We start from the raw sequence: 18,607 nt of genomic DNA on the forward strand, positions 1-18,607 counted from the left end.
AGAGGGTCTAGTCTCCAGTGTCTGAATCCCTTCGGCTTCATACTAAAATGAAGGTCCAAGACTACCGTGGCATGATCCGACACTGTTATGGGTAGGTATTGAGTCGCAACGATCGCTGGAATACGCTTTTTATCTATCAAAAAATAGTCTATGCGCGAGAATGAGCGATGTGCGTGAGAGAAAAAAGAATATTGTCTGACTGAAGGATGTGAAAATCGCCATGGGTCTACTAATCCATATTGACTCATAAATGAGGAAAAAGCCTGGGACATTTTCATGACTGAGGTTGATCGTAAACTAGACCTATCCAATGTTGCATCAATCACACAATTCATGTCTCCTCCCATTATCAGAAGGTGAGAATCTAAATTTGGAATGATAGCAAACAATGAACTGACAAAGTTATGGTCGTCCCAATTGGGAGCATAGACGGATACCAGGATTACCTGCTTCTCATATAACGTGCCGGTAACAATAACATAGCGACCGTTTGAATCCGTCATTATTTTATCTGAGGTGAAATGGACATTTTTTCGGATTAATATAGCCGTGCCTCTTGATTTTACATTGAATTGTGAGTGAAAAGTTTGGTCAATCCAAGGTCTATTTAATTTTCTATGGTCAGAGTTGCATAAATGCATCTCCTGAAGAAACATTATGTCTGCATTTAGGTTTTTGATATGCGTCATAACTTTTGTGCATTTGATTGCAGCGTTTAGCCCAACAGTGTTTAGCGAGCTAATCCTCACAGCCCGTCCGCCAGCGGCACCCCCCTTGGTTACACTAGCCATGATTCAGCATCCCGTGGTAAGATTGTCAGATCAGTCTCAAGGAGCAAGCAGCAAACAGCAAATAGGATCTTCTGTACAGAAACAGCCCAATGTAAGATGAATACACATAGCATGAATGCACAGAACACAAAATAAACAAAGTCAAGTGAATACTTCCCTCCCCATCTCTTCTTCCCTGTTCCATTCATCAAAACTTAACCCAAGTAGTCATACTTCCCTTTCTGCATTGTCTTTCTTCTTTTTCTTAATTTGTCCCAGCTCCTGCAGCTTTACAGAGCCAGTTGGGACCCCTAAAGTAATAAACTCGAACCTTAAACAAATTTTTCATAACGGTTATATAATATGAGTAAAAAAAGATAGACTGAATACCAAAAATTGATTCAGAAGTAACCGAATGATAGAAAACAAAAATTTAATAATAAGATAAGGGAATAATGAGGTGAACCAGGCTTATATAGGTTGAACTAAACAATATAATGAGACACAGGTCAATGTGATAATCAGGGATGATGAGTCCAGACAGTGAATTATGGGAAATGTAGTTGTGAGTGAATCATGATAGTCTGGTGTGGAGTGCCCTCTGGTGGCTTTCAAGGGCACTCCAGCTGGTGACCGTTACATAGCCCCCCCTCAAAGGAGCGGCTTCCAGACGCTCTAAACTTGTCCAGGAGGGAGGTGGAGCGGAGGCGGACCCGGGGGCGGGATGGAGGGCCAGGCCCGTGGAGCGGAAGAGGACCTGGAGACTGTGGCAAGATGGGAGGCCAGGGTGAAGCAGGCAGTGCAGGCGACCAGGGCGGTGAAGACCCTTCGGGCGACCAGGGCGGTGAAGACCCTTCGGGCGGCCACGGCGGTGAAGAGCCTTCGGGCGGCCACGGCGGTGAAGAGCCTTCGGGCGGCCACGGTGGTGAAGAGCCTTCGGGCGGCCACGGCGGTGAAGAACCCTTGGGCGGCCACGGCAGAGAAGACCCCTTGGGCGGCCACGGCGGAGAAGACCCCTTGGGCGGCCACGGCGGAGAAGACCCCTCGGGCGGCCACGGCGGAGAAGACCCCTCGGGCGGCGATGACCCTTTGGGAGGCCAGGGAGGAGATGACCCTTCGGGCGGCCAGGGCAGAGAAGACACTTCGGGCGACCAGGGCAGAAACGACACTTCGGACGGCCAGGGCACAGGAACAGACACCGACTCAGGAACAGGAACAGACACCGGCTCAGGAACAGGCTCAGGCTCAGGAACCGGCTCAGGAACAGACACAGGCTCAGGCTCAGGAACAGACACAGGCTCAGGAACAGACACAGGCTCAGAGGATGCGGTGGCCATCTTGTCCGAAGACACAGGCGTGGAGTCGGCCATCTTGTCCGAAGACACAGGCGTGGAGTCGGCCATCTTGTCCGAAGACACAGGTGCGGAGTCGGCCATCTTGTCCGAAGACACAGGCGCGGAGTCGGCCATCTTGTCCGAAGACACAGGCACGGAGTCGGCCATCTTGTCCGAAGACACAGGCACGGAGTCGGCCATCTTGTCCGGAGACACTGGCTCGGCGGCGGCCATCTTGTCCGGAGACACTGGCGTGGAGTCGGCTATCTTGTCTGTAGACACAGGCGTGGAGTCGGCCATCTTGTCCGAAGACATAGGCGTGGATTCGGCCATCTTGTCCGAAGACACAGGCGTAGAAAGAGGAAGAGGAACAGATTCAGGCTCAGGAACAGATTCAGTCTCGGCGGGACGAGACTCTTGTCGGGCGGACGTGACGTGAAGCTCAGTCTCTGGATCGGCTGACATGACGTGAAGCTCAGTCTCTGGATCGGCAGAAGTGACGTGAAGCTCAGTCTCTGGACCGGCAGAAGTGACGTGAAGCTCAGTCTCTGGATCGGCTGACGTGACGTGAAGCTCAGTCTCTGGACCGGCAGAAGTGACGTGAAGCTCAGTCTCTGAATCGGCTGACGTGACGTGAAACTCAAACTCTGGATCGGCAGAAGTGACGTGAAGCTCAGTCTCTGCACAGTTAGCTCTTCTCCCTCTTCACCCTCCAACACAGGATCCAAATAGAGACTACTGAGCGACTGTATGATATCTTGCAGGGGTTCACGACGCAGAGTGAAAGCATCTGAACCATAATCTGGTTCTATTGGGCCCTCACCCACTGTCTCGGCAGGATCAGCATCCATTTTGGAAGGTTATGAGTAAACTACTATATATAAAAAAATACAAATTGGTATTAAAGCAACATGAATGACTGAAAAAGTACAAGGTATTACTGCTCAACTATAAACGGTTAAGTATATATAAAAAAAATACAATTGTTTGTACAATACCCAGTACACACAAACAAATAAATCAAGATTATTTCAAATGAACTGGTTGCCTTTGGAAGGTCCCTGTTCGGGCGCCATTTTGTGTGACAACTCATCTAATATCAAAGACAAAAATGAAACACAAAAAAAAAATAAGGGGGGAATCACATCCAAATATAATTGCCAACCACCAGCTCAAAATGAATACATATCAAAATAATATATCACAACACCATAAAGCAATAATAGCTTACAATCACCCAAAACCTGGTCCAATGAGACCTTCAACAGTAGTTCAGTCCATACAAGGTAAACACAAAACCATAAAAGGATAATATGGATAATATGTGTGTAATGGAAATAATGAACCTGCCATCCAGCGATGATCAGTCCAATTGTTAGTGCACAAAAGTTCAGTTCAAAATTAGACCAGTTGCGACCAGTGTTTGGAATAACGCCGTTTAAAAGAACGGCGTTAGGTAACGACGTTATTTTTTCAGTAACGGGGTAATCTAACTAATTACTTTTCCTGTCGTTACAACGCCGTTAACATTACTGGACGTTAAATGCGGTGCGTTACTATGCATTGATTGAATAAATTGTTTATTGCGAACGCACCCCTGGCTCGCACAGCTAGTGAGGAGGTGGGTTAATAACAAGGTAAGCGATTATGATTGGCTAAGGCAGTGTCATGTGTTTCATGGTAGCCAATCAGAGCCAGTGTTTTTACACACATGCCAGCACACGCGCCACACACACACACCAGCTAAACAGAGATTCGATGAAGCAGCAGAGATGGCGAGTCAGGAGCAATCCTGACTGAAAAGTTGGCGGGCGCGATCGAAAAGTTGCAAAGTGTTTACATTTGTGTGTGTGTGTGTGTGTGTGAGAGAGAGAAACAGAAAGAGAGGCTTGGGCGCGATCGAATAGTCGCAAAGTGTTTACATTTGTGTGCGTGTGTGTGTGTGAGGCGCGGACGCGATCGAACAGTGGAAACATAATCCGTAATTTTGTTTATACAGGACATCCAAACTGCAAAGTGTTTAAGTTACTGCTAATTAAAATTTTAAGGAAAACAAATATTTTAATCTGAAATTTAGCAAATTAATTTTCAATTCATTCAAGTACAATTACCAAACATATCTCAAGGTCTTTTTGTCTTTTTATTAATTTAATTAATAAACTAATTATATAAAACATATATAATGTTATATCTGTCGACGTGCAATAAATATCGAAAGTTATGCACAAACACCTGTCTGTTCTACTCATTTCAACTGACTTGTGAAAACTGCTCAAAAAATCCAAATTCTTTGACATAGCAATTTTTTTTTTTTAACAGTAACGCAAATAGTTACTTTCCCTGGTAACGAGTTACTTTTATTATAGAGTAATTCAGTTACTAACTCAGTTACTTTTTTAAACAAGTAGTGAGTAACTATAACTAATTACTTTTTTAATTTAACGTTCCCAACACTGGTTGCGACCACAGTCTCATCACTAGGGCTGGGTATCGTTCAAAATCTTTCGATCCGGTGCCATTTTCGATACCTCAGTTTCGATACCGGTTCCTAACGATACTTTTTTCGATACCAATTTTATAAAATCCATTTTAACAAGATTACATAACACATTACCTCAGAAAATTTTGGTTTTATTTTTTCAGTTTGACTCATGCTCCTTAGCCAGTGCACAAAGGAACAAAAAATGTTTTATAAAGAGCTCATGCTCACCAAAGCTGATTTTTTTTTTTTAATAAAAAATACAGTAAAACTTGTAATATCGTGAAATAGTATTACAATTTAAAATCTTATTTGAATATATTTCAAAATGTAGTTTATTCCTGTGATGTCAAAGCTGAATTTTCAAAATCATTACTTCAGTGTCACATGATCCTTCAGAAATATGAAAACAGTTTGCTGCTTAATATTTTGGAAACCATGATAACATTTTTTCATGATTCTTTGATGAATAAAAATGTCAAAAGAACAGCATTTATTTAAAAACGAAATATTTTGTAACATTACACGTTTTAATGTCACTTTTAATAACTTTAATGCATCCTTACTGAAAAAAAAATTTCTGACTAACCAACACATTTTTTGAACGGCTGTGTACACTCAGTAGGTCATTATTGCAATATAAACACTGTCAGAGTGATCAACAAGGTATCTCTTCATTTACCAGTCGAAGACGGAGCCACTTTCTGCTCTTATGTTTACTCCGTGGCCGTGCACTGTCAAGGTCTTCATCATATCTGTCGCGGTACCGGTCTTTGCAGCAATTATTTTACCGCAAATACTGCATCGCGCGCTGTTGAGCCTGGAGAAATGTAGCCACACTTTTGATCGACTTTTCCACATCTTTAAGGTATTATGTGTGTGTGTGTGTGTGTGTGTGTGCTCGCGTCTCATGAATATGTACGCGGAGAGTTTGTGTGTGTGCTCGCGTCTCAAGTATGCGCGTGGAGAGTTTGTGTGTGCGCGCGCTTCTCGTGTGTGTAGAGTTACGCAAACTCTACACATGTATGTGCGTGAGCGACTTTATGTGTGTCGTTGTGCATTTCATATGTATTTGTTTGAGCACTGACGTTGACGAGTTAACCCCCTTAGGTATCGAAATCTGGTACCAAACAACATGTCATTTTTCGATACTCGATAGTATCGAGGCAATTCGATCGGTACCTAAAAAGTATCGAAACTCGGTACCCAGCCCTACTCATCACTCACTCAGGCAAAACTTGTAGTCCTCTGGGCCAGGTTGGAGAAAAAAAAAAAAAATCCACCAAAGAAATCCAAACGAAGAAGATTTGATGCTGGGGTTAAGTTCATATTGAACACAAGGATTCCGGGTAACACCAAACAACACAATTGAGGAAATATGGCCTACATTGAGTATTGCAAACACACTGTTCCTCAAATAGTAGCCAAAAGAGGCATAAACATTGAGCCTTAACTCAAAACCCCTCTTATGTAAAAAGAGTGAGTCCTCTCCAAATCAAGCCACCACATGGGGTGCTTCTCATTTCTTATTTGTGCATCCTCGTTTCCTCTCCTCGCTTCCTTTCCTCGCGTCTCTGCTCCGCCCCCTGTAGGATGCGAGGGAAGGCTGCAAGGAAAAGACGCGAGGACGGAGGAATCAAATGTAACTTTTTTTTATACATTGGAATACTTGATCACTCAAGCGTCACTTCATCGCGTCATCAGCAGCGCTCAAAGGATCTGCCCTTATGTTGTTGAAGTTTGTTTATTTAAGAAATTCATAATAAATAATAATAAAGCAAGATACCCTGTTGAAATATGTGAGATGTGTGGTTTATATAAACTGCAAAGGTAAAGTATAAATTAAAATGATTGTGACCAATGTGAAGGGGGAGGAGAATTTAGACGTGCGTCACGTTTTAGTCGATAAAACTCTTCCGCATAGGATACACCTTGTTATCCTCGCTCATGACTCCTCAGGAAGCCTCCTAACTCCTCGATGCTCGACTCCTCGCGGTGCATTTAAAGAATTGAGATGTCCTTCAAGATGGCTGAGCTCGATCGGTTTCAGGGTCATAGGATGGAGGACAGAGGAGAGAGGAGACCAAGAGGGATATTGAGAAGCACCCATGGCCTTTTTAGCTAGATCACTAATTCTTCTTTATATGGGTATTCTAACCCCCTTACCTGAGGGCATTGCCCCCTGGTGACCAGGAAGATAATTACAAAACAGCTATAGACAGCCAGTAATAGTGAACACACTCTGGAACTGTTACAGTATATTAAATTATTTTATCACTATTGGTAAGAATAATACATGTTACCTCTCAAACATCATTCTTCCTTATTTTTGTAATTTTGTCTGTTTTTTCATAATCTAATAAATGTTAAGCAGAAAAATAGCCTAATAGCTGCACCCGTTTCTGAATATTGCTGGATCAAGTATTGATCTAAATGGTCTTTATAATGAAGTACAAAAAATCATGACACTTTTTTTATACAATTTAATAATATATAATAACATGTTTCAAATGGATGAGGAAAACAGCGCCTTGTAAATCTCTGCTGCTCGTCAAAACTACAAATGTGCGTCTGTCAAACGAAGGAAGACTGAAGGACTTTCCAATAAAGGCAGAAAGAAAGGTAAAATAAACATGTTACGTCTGTAAAGTATTGTTTCCATGACTTAAACCCTAATTATCATCCCAAACATTTAATCTTTCATTCTAAGCATTAAATCACATAATCACATATTATTTATTTAAAACACAAGATTCTCAGCAAGAACCTTTTACATCCATTTATTCCAATGAACAAATGATCATTTCACCTCTATAACTGAAATAATTATTCATTTAGTCTTATGTTGAACAAACACCGAGAATGTGCAGAATTTACTGCTTCAGTGATTTGATGTAATACAAGAAAAAAATATGAAAGCAGGAAGATCCAGATCTACAGGAGTGACGTCTACTGACTATTGACCGGTAAGATCCTCAGAGAGTCACAACAACAGAAGAATGGAAAGAGTGTGTGAGTGAAGGTGGTTGTGAATGTGTGTAGATGTGTGTTAGTTACAGGATCAGAGAACGACACCGTTCCTCCGTCATAGTCCAGATTCACTCTCACACGATCAAGCTTCTGTTGAACAGGAAAACTAGAAGCTAAAGATAGTCTGCCCGGATTATACTCCACACTCCAGACATCAGTATTGAAGAAAACACTTCCCTTCCTCTGGATTGATGCTGTAGTTACTCCAAGTCTCCACCATAAACTCTGTTTAACCTCCACATCCCAGCAGTGTGTTCCTGAGTTAAAACCCTCTGAACCCAGAACACAGAGACACCGGTCAAATCTCTCTGGATTATCAGGAAGAGTTTGATAGTTCTCGCTGTTTCTCACACTGGTCAGATCATCAGACAGGACGAGACGTGAATTCGCAGTGTTTGGATCCAGAATCACAGGAGCTGATGAGACACAATCAACAGATGCTTTTATTCTGATCTTCATATAATGATCAAGAGTGAACCCAACACAGATTATTATGAATTATGACACTCGTCCTGTTGATCAAACACATTTTCCTCTGATCACTGTCAGTGCTGTTATTAGTTTCACACTCGTTTTTATCATCAGCGTTTAACGGCATCAACTACAAACATTAAATATGAGATTCAGACATTTGTGTCCATCAAGAGAAACTGATACTTTGGGAAAGTTAATAAATAACAATAAATCAATGAGATCTGTTGAGATTTATGCTGTAGATGAAGAACTGTAAGTGTGTGTCTGATCTTCAGCATCTGATCATCTTCATTTTATTGGCTCTTATAGTCTGTGTTTTGTTTTAAATTAGTTTATTATGACTGTCTGCTGTGTTTGACTTACAATCATGAATCACCTTCAACACTTCCTAGTCATGGCCTAGCAACCATTGTCGAGCACCCTAGCAACCCAAATCCAAAGAGGGATATCTTCTAATCTGAATGTCATAGAGGAGTTGTGGTTGGTTTATATCATTCATACTGGCAAGCAGCCTTTGAAGTAACATCATTGGCAGCTGCCAAGCCACACCCTAGCAACTAAACAGAGTACCCTAGCAACTGTTCAGCAAGACCTATATCTCTGCACCAGAACATCGAAGAGACATGGTGGTTGGCTCCTTTGACTAATGCTAGCAAATAGTCCTTCCATCATACTTCATATGCAAGCAGAATAGCTACATGCTAATAGCGATTAACTAAGTGTTGAAACATGTCAAAAATGTTAACTAAAACTCAGTAATAGCATGCTAATCATGTTAACACCATGTTAACAACATGTTAACCATACTAGCATTATGTTAATCATATTAGCATCTTGCTAAAACATGCAAGCAACATGGTGATTGTGTTAGCATCATGCTAGCAACATGCTAATCTTGTTAGCATTTCATTGAAAGCATGTTTGCAAAATGCTAATCATGTTAGCATCATGCTAAGAACATGCTAATTGTGTTAACAACATGATAAATGTGTTAGCATCATGTTAACAAAATGCTAATTGTGTTAGCATCTGCCTGGCTCCAAGTTTAGCCACTGCAAACACCACTCACATCTATCTATCTATCTATCTATCTATCTATCTATCTATCTATCTATCTATCTATTGTAACAACAATGCCTCTATTTTAGGGAATTTATTAGCTCAAATGAGAGGTAATATTCATGAGATATGAATATGCATATGCTGTTTACACAAATTAAATTATTCCAAATAGGGAATAGGTCAAACCTCAACTTATATCAATAATTAACACGATTACTCGTAGTAACTACTGATATAGGTAGATAAAATTATATTTGAATTTAGGGGAAATTTAGGTAGAAGTTAATGTTCATTTATCATACAAACTGTCCGTCCAGCGACCAGTATGTATAATTTCTGAACAGAAACCTATCGTCTTTAACACCGACAAATAACCCTTTCCTGTGGCCACAAGGAATGATTATCTTCGGGTTTTAGACCACTTAGATATTTGTGACCCCGCCTGTGAAACCCCGGCTAAAGTCGCAGAATCGAATTATGAGTTAACGAGCGTCAAAGTAGTCATAGCCATAAAAATGACAAAAATAGTCCATGTGTGTTTATTGCTGTAAATGATAGATTATGCCAATGGTTTTGAGATGCAATACTTACATTTTCATTTATAACATGATAAATTCTGAAATGAATAATTTTATTGACACTACGTTATACTTTTGCGAAAAAAAAAAAAAAAAAAAAAAAACGGACGTGGGCTTCCTAAACATTGATTTCAGTCGTCTCTGGGTTTATTTCGCGCAACAACACTGCTGATTCGTATATCATTCGGTTCAGGAACTTCTTTTCTGTGTATTTTCTATTAGAAAGAGTAAAAACAGACTTTAATATCAATCCGCGAGCGCCGGTAATCAGGTCAACACAATGCAAAAAAAGAGAGATATTTAAGCCGCGGGTTTAGATGTCTGTGGTGATTTTTTCTTCTCATAGCCAATATTTTAAGAACTGCTTATTTGTTTTGTAGCTTAGTATTCTGCCAATAATATTAAACTTATTTTAAATACATTTTTGGCCTGCTACGTGTTATTTGCTGGATGATGGTAACGCGTTGTTTTGACATCTGACATGGCCATGGCTTCGCCGGCGACACCGAAGTATGAGCAGGAACGGAAAATAGCTGCTTGTTTAAACAGCTAGCTTGATATTAATCTCGGTGGAATTGCCCCAAATTATGATTTAACCGGTTTTATTGCGGATTATTTTCTGGAGGATGATTGTGATGATGAAGTGAACAGGACACATTCTTTGACGAAACTGACAAGGAATTTGACGGTAAGTGTTTGTTATTATTTTTTGAATGATAAATATGTAAATGTATACTGTCAGTGTCCAGCCAATGTAATGCTAACACATATCTGTGATGCAAAAATAGATTGGATTTAAATGTTTATTACATTTGTTGATTGGGATTAAGTCAGTTTATGGCATGATGTTTATTTGTTTCATTACACCCTGAATTGAAGTCTGCTTACCACCTATAGGCTGTTTCTTGTTCCTATGCCCTCCCCTCAATTATTCAGATCCAGTCTGACTAAACTGAAAAATATTTTCTGATATTTTCATATAAAATGCTTCATTATCCATTTTTAATGTGGAATTAAACCCACTTCCCATTCTTGCATGTTATACAATCATGTTTTTAGGTATCTTGCTTTGAATTGAAAAAAAATGATCTTTGCTTTTTCAGGCAGTGACCAACATGATGAGGAGGACAAGCCAGTTTTGGTGATTGAACCCCAAGCTATTTGTCTGGCGAACATGAAGAGGGAACACCAGCAAGAAGAATTTGCTTCGAATGCTGGAAGTCCAGATGTGAAACTGAAAATCAGTTTCTCTTGCAACTGCAAGTATTTCAATGGGGAAAAGTGTTCTTTATTTTTCAAGGAGGGAGAGTTGCTGTCACTCAGGATTTTATTTTGCATCTAGACAATTTTAGAATGTGTACAAAGTTTGAGACTGACCTGTTAAAGGGATAGTTCACCCAAAAATGATTTACTCATACTCATACTCACCCTCATGTTATTCCAATCCTGTATAAGTTTCTTGCTTCTGTTTAACAAAAAATAAGATATTTTAAAGAATGTTGGTAACCAGACAGGCAATGGGTGCTGTCAACTGTCTGGTTACAAACATTCTTTAAAATATCTTATTTTTTGTTCAGCAGAAGAAAGAAACTCATACAGGTTTGGAACAACATCAGGGTGAGTAAATGATGACAGAATTGTAGTTTTTGGGTAAACTGTCCCTTGAAATTGTATTTATTTATTTATTTTTTACTCCAGATTTACTCAATGTTACACCGTGGGCCAATAAGAGAATGATAATTTCAGAGAATGAGAAATGGTATGTTATTTAATTGATATATTATTGACATTTCACTGATATTTCATTTTACTAATAAAGTTATACAAATCATTCCACTGAATTGACATGGTAATTGTTGCAACGATCAAGCTCTTGTGATACCCCCATTCGTTTCAATGTTTTTATGCTTTTAGCTTTTTGGACATGTACATCATAATAAATAGATCTGTTTTACAAAACTTTAAGAATTTTTCCACTGATGTGTCATATATCACTAAAAAGGGGAGAATCTCAGCTTTAATGTGTTATAAGTCACATATGCAGGATAACTATGGATCAAATGTGTTGCAGTTTTAAAAAATAACTTATCTTTAAATTGTAATTTCTCAATAATATGATTTTCTGAGGCCGAATTTTAACAAATTTTTGACATGGCCTTAATCAGTCAATTTTAAAGATATCAAGGTTATATTTTCAAAGAATGTTCTTTACATTGTGTAGGATGATTTTATGTAAAAAAACCACTGATTCACCAAAAAATGACTTTAGCTGGGTTTTCACAGGCAGGGTCACATTTTAATAGTAAAATCAAGGTAGAGCTGTAACTTAAATACACTTTCAGGGACTTTAGTAATGGAACAAGATGAGACAGACTTAATTCAAAAGATTATGGAATTTAATATAAAACAAGCTAAAGATTACATGTACTAATCAACACACGCAGGAGTAAATATGCATAACAAACAAACAAACAATATGACACGATCGTAATAAGAAATAAAACAAGGTTATGAGAGAGAGAAAGAGAGAGAGAGAGAAAGAGAGTGAGAGAGAGAGTTAGAGTAATTTAAGTGTGTGTGTAAAATGGTGAGAGTGTGTAGGAGAATGTGTGTGAGAGAGAGCACGTGTGGGAGAGGGCGTGCGTGTGTGTGTGAGAGTGTAAGTGTGTGTGTGTAAAAGAGTGAAAGAGAGAGTCGGAGAAAGAAAGCAAGGCAAAACAGTTTAACACGTTCCTTCACAACAAGACCCCAAAGCTTCTAGTAATTCTTAGACAAACTTGGAACAGCATTTCTTTGGATTGCGAATTTAGAAATATACTTTACGTATTTTGCCAATGGCCCTCGTGTGTGCGTCTGTGTGGACAAAGGAGCCTGGAAACACGTGGTCAGCTGCGGAGTTGTTGCGATGGTAACTCAGGGCGTGAGCAAACTTAACCAAAGATGATTTTAGTCTTAAGTTGGTTTCGTTGAGTTTTAAGGAAATTATCAAACTGAAGTAGAGTATCAAGAAAAGAAAAACTTAGAATAAAACGAAATAAAAAGCAAATGAAGGTTTCTTGGAAGAAGGAGGCGGGTCTCTCTCTCTCTGGCGAACTGCAAGGATCGAGAGATATGGCGCCGTGTTTTGAAGGAGCTAAAGTCACGCCTTCTCAAGTGCTTGACCCAATCGTCTGGAAGGACGATTGTGGCCACCTCCTTACGTTTTGCAAAGGCCCACGCCTCTTCCGACTATATGCTGACGGGATAAACTCGTTCATAAACAGTTATAAAACTGGTATTAATGAAAGAATGCATAATTTTATACGTTGAGTTAAGAATTCAACACCGTTGGTTCTTCCTGAACACGACGATACCACGGATCGTGATTATAGCAGTTAATAACAAAGAGTTACATGATTCTTCAATATAATAAGCATTTCACTTTTTGATTATACCATAAAACTTAGTTATAATGGTCTTCCATATAAGGACCATGAAACACAACACAAATACATTTCAAAATACATTGGCAAAGGGTGATTTTTGGGCACTATGTCCAGGGATGAGAATGTCTCTGTGTTTTTGCGTGTGTGGGGTCACTTGCAGTTCGAACGCGTGGTGAGTTCGCTGGGTGAACTCGCGTCCTCCCCCCTCAGGGGGATCAGTATATGTGTGTGCGCTTCCTTGAATTGACGAGATTAGCAGTGACCACATGTTTTGACATCTGGTCGGACACTGTTTTATTGTCTTGAAGTGTTAATCAGTTGTCAAGAAGGGGGGGGGGGGTTGCGAGATCGCCCGACAACGCGCCGTCGCAGATCCCCGCAGAGCAGTAAAACAAAATGTTTTTTGTTGATTCAGGAAGAAGAGATCTGTGTTTCCAGATCGGCGATCAATGATTTACTCACATAGTAGGCGCCAAACAGTCTTGCACGTCCTGAACGTCTGAGTCTCCGACAATAGTGGGTGTTTGTGAATGGGGATTCCAGTAATTTAATCAAGTCCCACAGATAGAAAGGGGGTTGATCACGGGAGGAAAAGAGTAATTTTCATCCCATGCAATCTGATCATGTGTTTTGCGTTACACTATCTATCTATCTATCTATCTATCTATCTATCTATCTATCTATCTATCTATGTCATGAAGAGCCTCTAACTCTCCACCCATCCATCATGTCCAGCTCAGATCTCCTGCTGTCAGACTCACTGTTTTGGACGATGTCCTGCATCTTCTTCCAGACTCTGAACGGCAGGTTGCCCAAGTATGGTGGCACATGAATCAAAGCTCCAGAAGCCTTCTGTGGATCCGGCTGTGAGCTCTGGACTCTGGAAGAACATTCAGGAGTCAGAACTGCAGTGGCTTTGGATCAGAACCAGAGAGACCAGAGACAGGAGCAGATCACTCACCTTTCCATTGAGACTGGAAACTCCTGCAGAACAAACACACCATTTATCATCAAGAACTCAATCAATCATCAATCAATCAATCAATCAACCAACCAATGATCTGAAATCAGACCTTCATAAAGCAGACGTCATTGGCTTTCATCATCTCCTCCATGTCTTTGATTTTGTGTGAAAGAGCTGAGATGTGTGTGTTCATCTCCTCCAGCTTCTCCTTCATCCTCTGCTTCTTCTGCTCCTCTTCCTCCCTCAGTGCAGTGACTGTAGCTTCTTCTTCATCTCTGAGAAACTGATGAAGCTTCTCAAACTGCTGTTTAATCAGACACTCTGTGTGCTCAGCTTGAGACTGAAATCAGATCACATTCACTTTAATCATCTCAATCGACACACATCATTAATATCCAAGATAAACTCGGATACCCGACATAAAACGGACCCAGAAGCAGATTGCTGCTAGTCATTTACAGAAATAATAAACTGGAATACATTATATCAAATCATAACTGAATATAGGGATCCAACAGCTGCAATGAAAATGACTCTTGTTTCTGTTTCCTCACCTTGATGTGTTGAACTGTTTTCTCAAACTCTCCTTTCATTTTTTTATTGCGTTTACATTTCTTCTGTAAGGACTTCAGTGCTGTATTGAGCTCCTCCTAGAATTGAACAAAAAAATAAAACATCAGATTACAGTGAAGAGAAGACAATACAGTGATGTGATCATATAATGCCGTGAAAAAGTATTTTGTATTTGCCCCTGGTAACGCAGGTGTCCGAGCTCACCTCTCAGCTTCAACAACTTAGAGCTCCCACTGCGCCACCCCCACTGCCCGTTCCCCAAGATCCACCCAACATCAACCAGCAGGAGCTGCGCATTCCTATACCAGAGAGATATTCCAGCGAGCCGAACCTCTGCAGAACCTTTTTGACCAAGTGTTCCATCTTCTTCTCTCTCCAGCCTGTGACCTTCGCTTCTGAGCAGTCTAAAGTGGCATTGGTGATGACCTTGCTCTCTGGTCGCGCGGGTCTGTGGGGAATGGCGGTGTGGGAGAACCAACATCCCTGCTGTTCCACGTTCCATGCACTCAGGGATGAGATAAGATGGATGTTCGTCGCAAGGCGGCCCGCAAACTCACCGACCTTCGTCAGGACAGCAGAACCATCTCTTATTATTCTATCGAATTCTGGACTCTAGTGGCCGAGTGCAAATGGAACGAGGAGGCGCAGTGGGACATATTCCTGCATGGGTTGGCTGACCGTGTTCAGTGAGAGATCTATACACTGGAACTACCCAAGAGTCTCGACAGACTTATCAAACTGGCCTTGCCTGTGGATACGCATCTACAGCAAAGAGAGAACCGATCACACCAGGCTCTGGTGCACAAATTCCCTGAGTATTCCAGTTTCATGAGTGAGAACACGGTCAGCCCACCGATCGATCCAGAACCCATGCAGGTAGGTCGAGCTCGGCTTTCCCGGGTGGAGAGGGAATGTTGGAGAGCGAGGGGACTTTGCCTGTACTGCGGCAAGGCCGGACACTTTCTTGCGGCCTGTCCATTAAAAGACCAAGCCCGGCAGTAGGACGGAGGTTACTGTCGGGTGGACTATCCATGACCAAATCCTCGTCTACCACTCTCCTCCCAGTAAGACTGCAATGGGCAGACCGTTTCCACAGCTGTCAGGCACTGGTGGATTCGGGAGCTGAGGGCAATCTGATGGTCTACCACTCTCCTCCCAGTAAGACTGCAATGGGCAGACCGTTTCCACAGCTGTCAGGCACTGGTGGATTCGGGAGCTGAAGGCAATCTGATGGTCTACCACTCTCCTCCCAGTAAGACTGCAATGGGCAGACCGTTTCCACAGCTGTCAGGCACTGGTGGATTCGGGAGCTGAGGGCAATCTGATGGACTGTTCTTTGGCTCGACAACTTCAAATCCCCATCACATCCCTGTAACACATCATCTTCGTCAACGCACTAAATGTTCAAGAACTTCCGGGTATCACTCACTCCTCTGGTCTCCTCACCCTCACTAGCTCAGGCAACCACACTGAAAAAACTCCTTCCTGCTCACCAAATCACCTCTGGTTCCCATTGTTCTGGGCACTCGTGGCTGTTTAAGCACAAGCCCAAGATAGAGTGGAGTCAGAACTCTGTCTCTGCCTGGAGTGTTCATTGTTATGCCTCATGTCTCGTGTCTGCCTGTTTGTCTGTCTCTCGTTCTGTGTTGCAGGAGGAACCTGTGAACCTGTCAAACGTGCCACAGGAGTATTTCAACCTGAGGGAAGTGTTCAGTAAGTCCCGGGCTGTTTCTCTCCCTCCGCACCATCCCATCCCTATGACTGTGCCATAGATTTACTGCCAGGTACGTCTCCGCTTAAGGGCAAATTATATTCGCTTTCTGTTCCAGAAAGGGAGGTCATGGAGAAATATATTTCTGATTCTCTGGCAGCCGGGATTATTCGTCCTTCTTCATCTCCTGCGGGCACGGGGTTCTTTTTCGTGGGGAAGAAGGATGGCTCTCTGCAACCATGCATTGACTATCAAGGGCTGAATAACATCACGGTAAAGAATACTTATCCTTTGCCACTGATGTCTTCAGCCTTCGAGCAGTTGCAGGGAGCGTCTCTTTTCACGAAACTGGACTTGCACAACGCTTATCATTTGGTCTGCATAAGAAGGGAGGATGAGTGGAAAACGGCATTTAATACCCCCAGGAGGCATTTTGAATATTTGGTTATGCCTTTCGGCCTGTCCAACTCCCCCGCTGTTTTCCAAGCACTCGTCAACGACGTGTTGAGAGACATGGTCGACCAGTTCATATATGTCTACCTGGATGACCTATTGATATTTTCTTTTTCTCTCCAGGAACACGTTCAACAAGTCAGGCGAGTGCTCCAGAGGTTGCTCGAGAATGGGCTTTTTGTCAAGGCGGAGAAGTGCGCGTTTCATGCACAGTCAGTTCCGTTTTTGGGGTACATCGTCTCGTCCAAGGGAGTGTGCATGGATCCTGACAAGGTTAAGGCTGTGGTAGATTGGCCAATTCTAGATTCCCATAAGGCCCTGCAGAGGTTCCTGGGATTCGCCAATTTTTACCAACAATTTATTTATAATCTCAGCCAACTAGCCGCTCCTCTGACCGCCTTGACCTCCACCGGAACGGTGTTGTCTCGTATTTTTGATCGCTCCGAACGCGCATCTACTCCTGAGAAATACAGTAATTTTGACTGTAGTGGACCGGTTCTCGAAGGCGGAATTACCCTCAGCTAAGGAGACAGCGGTTACTGTCATAGATCATGTCTTTCACATTCATGGCCTCCAGACAGACGTGGTTTCCAACAGGGGGCCCCAGTTTATATCCAAATTTTGGAGAGAGTTTTGTTGGTTACTGGGCACAAGTGTTATTCTGTTATCTGGGTTCCATCCCCAGACTAACGGTCAAGCTGAGCGAGCCAGCCAAGACATTTACAATGTCTGGTGTCTCAGAATCCTTCCTCCTGGAGCCAGCAAATCTCTTGGGTTCAGTACGCTCATAACTCATTACCAGTATCGTCCACAGGCCTATCTCCGTTTCAGTGTAGTCTAGGTTACCAGCCACCTATTTTTCCTAGTCTGGAATCCGAATTCGCGGTCCCCTCTGCTCACGCTTTCGTCCAGAGGTGTCGTCACACTTGGAGAAGAGCCTGTGAGACTCTTCTCCAATAGTATTACGATATGGGTAATACTACCAATACCTAGCCTGATTTCATTCCCTGGTTTGAAAACTCTGTTTGAAGGGGCGTGTCTGCTGTGAGACTTCAGTGTAAACGCCCACTGCTGTGATTGGCTGACATGCTTGCATATGAAATATCTGGCATTACATGTGGGACTATCTGGAAAACTTTTACTATTACAGCTATTATACGTTTTTACTATTACAGCTATCTGGATTAACGAATCGTGAGAATTTTTTTAAGTATTTAGATCTATTCCCATCACATAAAAGGTTGCAGTGATGATGAGCATATAAATTGTCTCTGGCATTGAGCAGATGACAGCCTGTTGATCGCGTGAAAAAATATCTTATCATTGCAACGCAGTTTCTGCACTCTCACTAATGATTTCACCAATGCAAACATGAGGTATATAAATACAGTAAGAGCTTCGTTGTGCAGTGTAACAGCGTCATTGACTTCATAACGAGTTTTGGCAAGTGTCCAGATAAACTCGCGCTGTGTGATTGATTGACAGCTTGGGCGATTGGAAAGGGACTGTTCTTTGATCGCTTTGTGTATATTAATCACAGTTTAAGTAAGATTATTTTCATCCTACTAAGAGAAACGATGTGAAGAGTGATCGCTACTTCCATATTAAATCACTACTTACCGCTTGCTGGAATATAGTTGAAATTGCCTCCTTCGTCAGTATGAAACGCTGAGAGAAGCCTGCTTGATATTATCCCAGGTTACAAAAACAGTCCGTGGTGAAATGGACAGAGCACACTAACAACTTCGAATTAA

At 41.8% G+C, this 18,607-nt stretch overlaps 1 protein-coding gene across 1 annotated transcript; it reads right to left on the bottom strand.

The window, feature by feature from the left end:
* Positions 1-7,524: 7,524 nt before the first annotated feature.
* On the bottom strand, positions 7,525-15,722 carry LOC311066418 (nuclear factor 7, brain-like; the record flags this gene model as incomplete). The annotated part of the gene is made up of 8 exons (XM_084087604.1): positions 7,525-8,029; positions 13,914-14,032; positions 14,114-14,136; positions 14,373-14,456; positions 14,671-14,766; positions 14,924-15,137; positions 15,402-15,451; positions 15,543-15,722. The coding sequence occupies 8 exons, from the start codon at positions 15,720-15,722 to the stop codon at positions 7,533-7,535; spliced, it is 1,263 nt and encodes a 420-aa protein (XP_083943730.1). The 3' UTR covers positions 7,525-7,532.
* Positions 15,723-18,607: the final 2,885 nt, after the last annotated feature.

The sequence above is a fragment of the Abramis brama genome, assembly GCF_963993115.1.
Source record: "Abramis brama genome assembly, chromosome: 16".
Classification (NCBI taxonomy): domain Eukaryota; kingdom Metazoa; phylum Chordata; class Actinopteri; order Cypriniformes; family Leuciscidae; genus Abramis; species Abramis brama.